Source organism: Platichthys flesus, chromosome 17 (genome assembly GCF_949316205.1).
Source record: "Platichthys flesus chromosome 17, fPlaFle2.1, whole genome shotgun sequence".
Classification (NCBI taxonomy): domain Eukaryota; kingdom Metazoa; phylum Chordata; class Actinopteri; order Pleuronectiformes; family Pleuronectidae; genus Platichthys; species Platichthys flesus.
In genome coordinates, this window is record NC_084961.1 from 1,467,934 (window position 1) to 1,478,064 (window position 10,131).

A 10,131-nucleotide genomic window follows, 5' to 3' on the forward strand; every position below is an offset into this window, starting at 1 on the left:
TCGTCAAAACCCTCTGTCGGTCAAACATGCTTGTTTACTACATCCTGTACAACTCGGCCTGTGATTGGCCGCAGGGCATTGTGGGCCTTGGAGTTCGTCTTATTTTGTTATTTGTTCGTTTCAGATGAACTACAGTTAAACTGACTGATTGATTTAAATATATGAAAATAAACATAATACGAAATAATAATAATTATAACTATATTAACAGCGAATAGATCAATTTATTCACTAAAATCCAAAATGAAATTTATTCTCTTACTAATATTTTAAACAAACGAATACTCGTCACATAGTCGACTACTCGTCACATGGTTTACTACCTCCGGTACAGCTCGCCCTGTGATTGGCCTCAGGGGGTTGTGGACAATGGAGTTCATTTATTTGTTCATTTCAAAGATCTGCTGGATTGATTTGTTATTGTTTGTAATTCATTTGATTTAAATAAGAAAATACAATACGAAATAATAATAATAAATATTATTACTATAATAGCAAAAAGGTCCATTTATTCTCAAAATGTCTGTCTGAATTACCTTATTATAGAGTCTATTTCTATTACCATAAAATACAATAAATAAAACTCACTTCGCTGTTTCACTGCTGTTTGACTTACCAACATTTTGCATTACCACCATTTGTCCACTGGAGAACGCTGTCAGCTGCTATGAGGGCACACGCGCTCAATCTGGCTCTTCATCTTAGACTGAAAATAAAAACTCCTCATCCTCCTTTTTAAAATCTCTGTTTTGTTGTTTCTCAAAACTTGTGGTTTGAACCTCACCTTCAACTTGATCAAACCTTTTTATTTAATTGTTTTGTTATCTTACACATATTTAATTATATTTCATTTTCACCTTCTAACCATGTTTTAAAGGTGCTTTATAAATAAAGATTATTATTAATTTAAATTACATTAAAAACCTTTTTCAGCAAAAATCTATCAGTTTCATTTCTTCCCTCAGCCCAGATCATAAAAAACCAGAACAGGTTAATTCATGTAGAATAAAAAATACTAAGAGTCGACTTCTCTGTTATTTCTTTGTGTAGAAAAAACGTGAAACAAAATAATGAACATTCAGGTTTGTGGTGTTATTTCTCATATTCTCATGAAACAAACATTCATAGATTCGAAAGTCATTTACTTTTTATATGACATTTTAAACTATTACAAATTCAAAATTACAGCACAACATTAGTCAACTTAAATAAAATGTATAACTTAGCTACGAGATGATTGAACAAGCAAAAATACCTTTGACACATCATAAATGTTCATATTTTACAAATAATAATTTAGAAATTACAAAGTAAAAACAGTCAAAAACCAAATAAATGATAAATATTCCTATTGCTCATTGACAGAAACCATGAGGTGGAACTAACTCAGTCGGAACCTGTAAACGTTTTCAGGACTGAAAAGTCTGACAGTGGCCTTTAAATTAAAATCTTGTTTTAACATCGTAACAATGTATCTCTGAGTTATCGTATAAACTTCAGGTAAAGTTTTATGCTTCAAAAAGGAACTTGTTTTATAACGATAATGTCAGAAAAACCTCCTGACCGACATAAAGAGCTGCACGATAAACAAATAAACAACAACTATTTTTTTAAACATGTCAAGCAGCTTTTTGGAAATAAACCTGAACTGTATTCAAACCAGCTTTATCCTGATGAGGGACAGGGCTCAGATCAGTTTCTGAACCTGTAGGAGATGGGAAGCAGCTTGTGAGTCTTCTTCAGGCCCTGGACCTTCGCGTGCGTCTGCTCGTCCATGGTCTTGTAGCAGCGCCGGGCGTAATCCAGAAGCTTCTCCTTCGAGGCCTCGAACTCTCCGACCTCCGCCACCTGCACAGCAACAGATCAGTCAAGTGGAAATTCAAACCAGTTTGAACTGAGGATCCTGTAATGGACACATGATACCCGGAGAACCTCCTTCCACTAAAACCCTTTTCACACATGAGGTGTGTCCACACTGTTGGTTCTGTTTAAAATATGAACAACACAGCAGGAGACGTACTGCTCGAGATGGGAGACAGAGATCTGAGCGGTCATGTATCAACGACAGAGTAAAAGTTGGGACCTTCTCCGGGGCGACCAGCAGCAGCTCTGCCACCGGGGACGTGGAGGCCATGGTGTTGCGGTCCACGCCGTGGATCTGGAAGGCTCGGGACATGCTCCTCACCCGCTGGTAGGTGGTCAGGATCTTCTTGTAGCGAATCAGAACGCCGTCCGGATCTTTAACTGAAGGAAGGAAGTGGTGAAAGAGACAGAAACAAACAAACAGAGACATTTAATGATGAGTCGTTCATGTTCTCCCTCACTCACTCACAACTCATCATAAATGAACCTCGATCCTTCTGACTTCATTCTTCCATCCGGGGTTTCGGCAAATTAAAATATTTAAGACATTTTAAGGCCCGAAATTGTCATTATTACATTTGAGACTTATAAGATTCACTGAAACCCTGTGATCCAGATAAACAGGTGGATCCAGGAATATGTTTTATTTTAACTTATCGTTAGCCGAGTCTGTCTGAGCACCTTCATGTTCCATCTGGAGCAGATCCACACGTTTCACTGATTCAATCCCGGTTGTTAAACAGTTTCTTTTGTGTATTAAACAGTGAAACATTTCCTTCCCCTCCAGCCTCACCTCTCTGCCTCTCCCTCCCATGTGTGATCCTGAAGATCCTCCTCATCTTCATCCTCGGCTCCCCGTTGCTCCGCCCTCGGCCTTTCTTCTTCGACCCCTTCTCTAACTCCTCCTCCTCGTCTTCCTCGTCCTCCTCCTCCTCTTCTTCCACAAACTCATCGTCAGTGTAGTATTTCTCCTCCTCCACGTGATACTCCTGCTTGACTGCAGACATGAAAAATACACTGTGAGAGTTGAATTCTTCCACCTGAATGACGGATGGTGTCTGAGGCTTCCTGACCCGGGATGGCGGTGCTGCGGCGGCTCCGCGGCCCCACGGCCTGCAGCCGTTTGAGGGTCATTCCAGACCTGGTGGTCATGGGGGAGGGAGGAGATGGGGAGGTGGAGGGCTGGACCTTTATATTCCGCTGGGCGTCACCACACCACTCTGTCACTGCATGAATTATAGTCATCAGCATGAAATATTAAAACCACAACGGCCACACGACACGTTTCCTGACATCTCACCCTCCGGACTCATGCTGACGATGAAGCGATTCAGCTGACAGCGCAGGAAGTTGCGTTCCTCCTCCAGCTCCTCGATGCGCTTCTGCAGCCAGGCGTTCTTCTCCAGGGCGACGTACAGGTGAGCCCGCAGGTTCGAAACCAGGATGAACGGGCTGTACTGGGAATGAGGAGGCTCATGCACCACAGCTTCTGCAGGAGGACGAGGGAAGAGTTCAGAACAATGAAAGATAGAATGAGAAGAAGAAACAGGAAAAGAAAATAATCTAGAGAAGAGATGAACAGCGCCTCAGAAAAAGGTTTGTGAGGTCCCGGTTGATTTGACCTTTGACTCTCAAACACCAAATTCTAATCGGTTCATCTCTGAGTCCGAAAGGTTCTTGAGATATTGTGTTTAAAAGATCAGGATGATTGTATATCACAGAAACGATAATGCCTCCGGTCACTAGGTGTCACCAGTGAAGAGGCAAAAAAAATGCACAACTCAAATAAAACATGATCTATTGTTTGAAATCATCAACATGTGTTCAATCCGTCATATCGAGCATCTTCATAATTGATAGTAATTGATATGGTTCGACTGTTTGGTTAAAATCTTAATTATTATTACGATACAGGTACGTTGGAGGACTTTTCTATCTGTGATCTAATAAATATCAAATAACTTTGAATTATCTTTTTCCCGTTGATCACGGAAATATTAATAAATATTCCCAACAAAAATTCAGCATGGAAACTGTAACGTGACGATGATCTAAACCCGAAACCAGAGTTTGTGTCACGTGATAAATCTGATCCCCGGTCGTACCATCCATCATCGGCTGACCCTGGTTCAGGTCATAGGCCGCGGGTCGCTCCATGTTCTCCTCCAGGGGGAACGAGACCTCGTAGGCGTCCAGATACAAACCTCCTCCTCCCCCTCCTCCTCCTCCTCCTCCTCCACCTCCTGGGGCAGCTGAAGAGGGCTGTGGCATGTAGTGCTCTGACAAACACAAGACAACAGGACATGAGAGGCTGCCAACGGCTTGTGTTTATTATTCATAATGAAGTAGTAGAGGTAGATGAAGTAGTTGATTTTAAGTTCAAGTCAAATATGCGAGAACCTTTCAGGCACAAATAACAAATATTTCTGGATCCAGCTTCTAATAGGTAAAGATTTTCTGCTCGTCTTCTTCAACATTCACGATATAACATTCTGTGATGATTTGGATGTTCTTCACTTTTCTCTTGTAATTTCTAAAAGATGAATTAGTTAAATCACTGGTTTATATTTCTTTTGAGCGACATGCAGTAGAGAGCGGCTCGGGCCCAAAAGGAAACCAACCGAGCCCGACCTGAACCCCCACAGGAGTTCTGTCTTCTTGGGTCTGAACCCAACCAGAACCCCTGGAGTACTACAGCTCAATAAACACGGTTCTATCAGAAGAGAAAGTAAACTTAGAAGAGGAGGTTATCACACGATCATGCCAGATTCATTCAGAACCAGATGCTGTTCTCAAGACAATCACACTTCAGGGGCTATAATGAAATGACAATGTTGCATGATGGGAACAGGAAACTATTGATAACACAACAGATAACGCAAAGAAGGCGAATCCCTCCAGAAACCAGACTCCTCCAGGGCCTGGGGACATTTGGACTCTTCTGTGTGAACTCCTCTAGATACTGGGAGATAATGTGTCATCATCACTATAACATAAAACTGTGGAAACCATATCCATCACACTTCATCAGATTCTTGGTTTGGTTCTAATAACGCTTCAGAACCCATAGACTTTATATTTATAATAATATCAATCAAGTTAAAACAGAAGAAAGTTGAACTAAAAGCTTTGTTAGTAAATCAATGACTTAAACAATTGATCAACTTCACAGGGGCTTCAGATTAACTCGTTTCAGCTCTAATAATAACAAATGGTAAAGTTTATACAATGCATCAGGTTTATTTATATACTCTAGTTCCAACAAACATCAATACAATGGTCATAGTATAGAAAACAAGGTTTGAACTCTAGAGAAACAAGGTGTAAACTAAAACTGATCAACAGAAAGACCAGTTCCTTGTCTCCAGTCAGAGGTCCATTCAGTAAAGTGCATATCAGAGGTTATGGTGAAGCTCTGGGTGGGTCAGTGAGCTGCAGGGCGAGCACCCGTCGTGCACGTGGTGCAGTTACCTGGCGGGTGTGCATCGTCTCTGCAGTTTGGAGGATTCATGACGTGAGAGCAGCAGGAGCAGGATGTTCGGATGAACTCGTTAATAAACCGCACTTCAGTTATACTTCAGTAATACAGCGTGAAAACGAGCCTCAGCTGCAACCGCGCGCACACGCTCCTCGCCGCTCGCTGCAATTACCTGATTATAAGTGACGAGCACAGCTGTCTCAGGTGTGCACGCTCCACGCATGCGCACGACGCATCTCAGGCGTTTTAAAAACTTTATTCAAAACGAGCATGCGGATTGCACATGATCAGCAAAATAAAAGTCTGCGATACACGTGGAAGTCAAATATAATAAAACCCTCCACAGCAACAACAACATGAATTCACAGAGAATCAACAGCACACAATACAAAATGTTAAATGTTAAAAGTCACTTATTCATTCAATTTCAATTTAATTTTCACCCAAAACTATACAATGATATACTTGGGATTGTAGAAAAGGAAATGACATCATTCCAAAACCGGATATACGATAATAACAACAATAGTAATGATATAAATATGATAATAATATGTCATGATTACCATTACAACTTTGATTTTTATATTTATATTTATAGATAAAATCTGTCATTATAAATCTGTGATTAACTATTTATTCATAAAATCTTCCTTCATGGATAATTAACGTGAAGCAGATATTGATTAATTTGATTAGTCAGTGTTTAAAAAGGAAAAACAAGAAAAGCGTTTAAACATGTGAGTTAGTAGAGTTTTAATTTATAAAATGTTGTTTAAACTTAAAATCAGTGGTTTTCTTTTTCATTCTGAGTGTTTTCATATTTATCTGTAAATAAACCGAAGAGGAAGAAGAAGACGATGGCGGAAGTAGGTCACCTGAGGGCGGGGCTCAGGTAGAGGAACGTAAATGCGGAAGTGAAAAGAAGCGGAAAGGATTAAAAACTTTAAATCAACGAACAACGAGAAGAAGTGAGTTCAAATCAAAAGTTACTGTTTTCATGTGGAAAGAATCGAATTGAGAGAAACGTTTGTGTGAAGAGGATTCGACCTGAATCCGATTCAACGGGTAAAACACCTGGATTCACACGTTAGAGAAAGAGTTCAGTGGAACTTAGAGGATCTATAAATATCCTCCAGATCTGTATAATATTGATACCTAATACAAATAGTCAACTAATAACACGACTAATCAAATATAAGGGTTTTAATATTATAATAAACCATCTGTTTTTGTGGTGATTAATATATAAACTGCTGCGGTCATGTTATTCTCTTTAACTTTCATTACAGCGTGTAACAATAGTTTGTGTTCACATTTATTAAAACATCACAAACTACTACACATCAACCTAAAACTACTTTGTCGTGTTTATCTTTTACATTTTCTCTCTTAACTTGAACCCACATCAGAGTAAACTTTCATATTTAGACCTGAAACATGCAACTACACTATATAAGAAACTACAAATTCTTATATGTTTATATATAGATCTTTTTCTGCTGTTTTTATATATATATACACATTTTATATTTTAAGGTACTATCCAATCCCTTTACTGGCTATACTAGCTCCATGCACACTTTACCACTACATATTTGTATATATTTATATATTTATATATATATATATATTTCTGTAAATTTGTTCTCCGTATGTGATTTGTGTATGTATGTCAGTGATGTTAGGTGTACAAGCTACTGGATGATCTGAATTTCCCACGGGATTAATAAAGTGTCTATCTATCTATCTATCAACTGCAGCTCTTAAGGTTATTCAAAGGCAGGTTATATATAAACTAACATCACAGGGACTACAGTACATTATGTTTTTATTCAATCAGGATCTGATTATTATTATTGAGCAGCTGCTGTTTTCATGTGAACCCGTGTTTCCTTCACATCCAGGAAACATCTGTAACATCTGTGTCCTGCTCCAGCTTCACCATGGGCCTCTGTGACGGCCTCTCTCACTGTAAAGTGGCTCTGGCCTTCGCCGTGTTGATGGACCTACTGGGTGGAGCCGCTCTGCTGGTGGGAGTCTTCGCCCACCTGGAGGTCAACGGACAGGACTTTGGAGACTTACTGGTTTATACTGGTACGTAGCGTCCGATGAGTTGGAATCAGAAGAGGAACTGTGGTGGTTTAAACTTTGTCTAAATGCTGTTTGTCGATTGATTGAGAAACGATCATGGGGTGTGTTGCTGTGGCGTCTTGCAGGAGCCCTGTTCGTCGTCATGTCTCTGGCCGGGTGGGTGCTGTGGTACAGCGGGAACATCGAAGGCCTGACGTCCAAGAAGGAGCTGGGACACATCGGCAGCGCGGTGGACCGCCTCGCTCGCAACCTCAGCCGCAAGATCCGCACCTACAGGGGCCACCACTGAGCCCCGCACATGAATACACCTCATTTTTAAACCCTCCAGTGTCGGATACCTGTGTTTGTCAGTATTAAGATGAGAAACAGACCCGGAATCAAACTGTGTTACAAGCTGGTCACAAACATTTAACCTGTAAACGTGTCTGTTACAAAATCATGAAAGTTCTTTAGTGTTTGAACGAGACTGAATTCAGCATCGGGCTGATAATGGATGTCAATAAAAGCTTTTTATACCTCAGAGACAAGTTTGTTTTTAATTCATCATCAACGATATAAAATCATCTCTGGTCACAACCAAGACAATTCACATTCCTTTTAATTAAAAACAGGCAAAATAATAAAACAAAATGAATAAATAAATATATGTACACACAGATGTACTTACATTTATACTTAGCACAATCTATCTCTCTTTAAGGTCTCCATCTTTGCTGCCTCTGTCTCTTTCTCTCCTGCTCATCTTTTATAATCCCCCTCTCATTCCTCTCAGCCACAGGATTCTCTTTCCTAGAACTCCGTCTACAGCAGGTTGTGGGTCAGAGGTGGGAGATTCATCTTCAAGCCAAGAGAGGGAAACCTCGAATCAGCCTGGAGGGAAAACCCCTGTTGGAAGAGAAGCTACACTTTCTGTTGACAGACAGATTTTGAGGTGCAACACGTCATCGAGGAGGTTTTCATGCAGTTTCATGTCAGAAGACAGGAATCAGAACAGGAAGTTGGGTTTGATTTTTGTTTAATTATGCAAAAATAAGTTGCAAAAGTCAAAATCACAGAAATTACTAGTTTACTAAAATTAGAGAAAACTCTTCTCTGACTCTTTGAGTGTTCGCAGCCTGAGAGTCCATCAGAGGGTGAAGATGACTTTGGGTCTTCGTGTCCTCTCCTCGTCCTCTCAGATCTCCAAAGCCTCCTCGGCCAGATGGCAGAACCCAAAGCACCTGTGGAGGCGGCGGTGCCAGGAGGAAGGCCCCAGTTAGGCCTCAGGACGTCAGCAGGGGAATTAAGTTGTTTTATTTAATACAGAGGAGAGATCAGCGCTTTGCCAACAGAGCTTAGTGTCGATGCCGATCTATACTCGTCCTGCATTAAAGCATCGAGCTGCGGCGCGCAGGGCGGAGCGGACGCATGGGGGTTGTGTCATCCGATTAATGAACAACAGTGGACGAGCTCACGGGTCCTTGTTGCTGTTTGATGATATTATGTCACGAGGCTGTAACTTAGCTTCAGAACTTCCACACTGCCCCTACAGGTCATGTGCATGTTGCATTGTGTGTTCACGCAGCGTTACACAGGACACGTGAGTCACACATCGTGCAAACAAGCAGCTACAAGCAGGGCTGGAAGGTAACAGAGTACAAATACTTCAAATACTCAGGTAAAGTACAGATACCTGAAAAAGTTTCTATTCTTGCAACATCGGGTGTCATCTTCCCATCATCACACAGCTGAGGTAGAAATGGGAGCTGAAATAAAACATGGGAGTCTTTGACCAATGAGAAATGGCCAATGCTGCGATCCTCCCCCCCCCCACCACCACCACCACCACCTTAACAATAATTTGGGCGTTACAAAATGTCCCTGGAACCGAAATGCAGATTTGCAAAGTTCCTCCGAAGCTTCCTCTGCTGACTCTGATCCTTCTTTCCCTCACAGCAGTAAATTATCTAAAGACTTGTTAAATACGTTTTTATGAGCCGGCAGAGAAGAGGGTTGGTCACAGGTCGTTACAATCTGACCTCTGACCTCAGGTGCCTCAGAGGGAGCAGGTTTCTCTGTGTTGATGTGTTCTCAGGCTGGTTGACAGCCGAGCAGATCCAGGATCAGCAGCGAAAACTAGAGTTTCTCCATCCGGAGTTCACCTGCGTCCGGGTCACAGGAAACTTTGGAAATGATTCGCTTCCTCTTGTCACCTCAGTTGAACGGGTTTGTTCTCACAGAGGAAAGTTATCAGGCAACGTGTCTGTGCCAGGTTCAGTCAGCTGACATGCTCACAGCAGGGGGGGGGGGGGGAGCTGCAGGGCGTCCATGCTTTCCATTCGATCTTTGACCCGTGACACGTGACAAAACCACATCTCACCTCTAATGACTTCTTCATGATGATGACATGAAGCACCGATGATTTGTGTTGATTTAATTTCTTTTACATGGATGCTGATCATTTACAAATTTAAAATATTTAGAGTCGAATTTCTCTTTCAAATGTTGTCACACAAATTAAAAATAACGTGTCAAGTTAAATAACTTAATTTTTTAATATCTAAAATAAAAATCTGCTGTTTTAATGTAATGACAAAAACATATGATGTAATTATTAATCTATACTATAAATATTATAAATATCTTTTTTGAGGAGTTAGTTTGTGTTGTTAATGTCGTAGATTGTATTATTATATTAGTATTGATTAAGTTATAGT

General features: G+C 40.8%; 2 protein-coding genes across 4 annotated transcripts; one reads left to right on the forward strand and one right to left on the reverse strand.

Moving 5' to 3' along the window:
* Positions 1-1,209: 1,209 nt before the first annotated feature.
* Positions 1,210-5,479, reverse strand: LOC133972093 (coiled-coil domain-containing protein 106-like). Its single transcript, XM_062409316.1, has 7 exons — positions 5,335-5,479; positions 3,969-4,142; positions 3,164-3,352; positions 2,937-3,089; positions 2,657-2,860; positions 2,084-2,244; positions 1,210-1,848 (listed from the first exon to the last, which is right to left on the reverse strand). The coding sequence occupies exons 1-7, from the start codon at positions 5,372-5,374 to the stop codon at positions 1,693-1,695; spliced, it is 1,077 nt and encodes a 358-aa protein (XP_062265300.1). The 5' UTR covers positions 5,375-5,479; the 3' UTR covers positions 1,210-1,692.
* Positions 3,165-7,949, forward strand: tmem238a (transmembrane protein 238a). Of its 3 annotated transcripts, none has more exons than XM_062409330.1 (3): positions 3,165-3,281; positions 7,249-7,438; positions 7,561-7,949. In XM_062409330.1, exons 2-3 carry the CDS (start codon positions 7,288-7,290, stop codon positions 7,722-7,724), a joined length of 315 nt encoding a protein of 104 aa, XP_062265314.1. In that variant the 5' UTR covers positions 3,165-3,281; positions 7,249-7,287; the 3' UTR covers positions 7,725-7,949. The 3 variants fall into 3 exon arrangements, with proteins under 3 accessions (XP_062265314.1, XP_062265313.1, XP_062265311.1); XM_062409329.1 differs by lacking the exon at positions 3,165-3,281 and adding an exon at positions 6,198-6,312; XM_062409327.1 differs by lacking the exon at positions 3,165-3,281 and adding an exon at positions 6,277-6,409.
* The last annotated feature ends 2,182 nt before the right edge of the window (positions 7,950-10,131 follow it).

Coding starts and splice junctions, on each gene's coding strand:
- LOC133972093 (XM_062409316.1), bottom strand. CDS start 5,374: ATGAATCCTCCAAACTGCAGAGACGATGCACACCCGCCAG. Junction 4,143..5,334: donor AGACGATGCACACCCGCCAG/GTAACTGCACCA, acceptor TGTGTTTGTCAG/AGCACTACATGCCACAGCCC. Junction 2,861..2,936: donor CCGCAGCACCGCCATCCCGG/GTCAGGAAGCCT, acceptor TCATGTCTGCAG/TCAAGCAGGAGTATCACGTG.
- tmem238a (XM_062409330.1), top strand. CDS start 7,288: ATGGGCCTCTGTGACGGCCTCTCTCACTGTAAAGTGGCTCTGGCCTTC. Junction 7,439..7,560: donor AGACTTACTGGTTTATACTG/GTACGTAGCGTC, acceptor GGCGTCTTGCAG/GAGCCCTGTTCGTCGTCATG.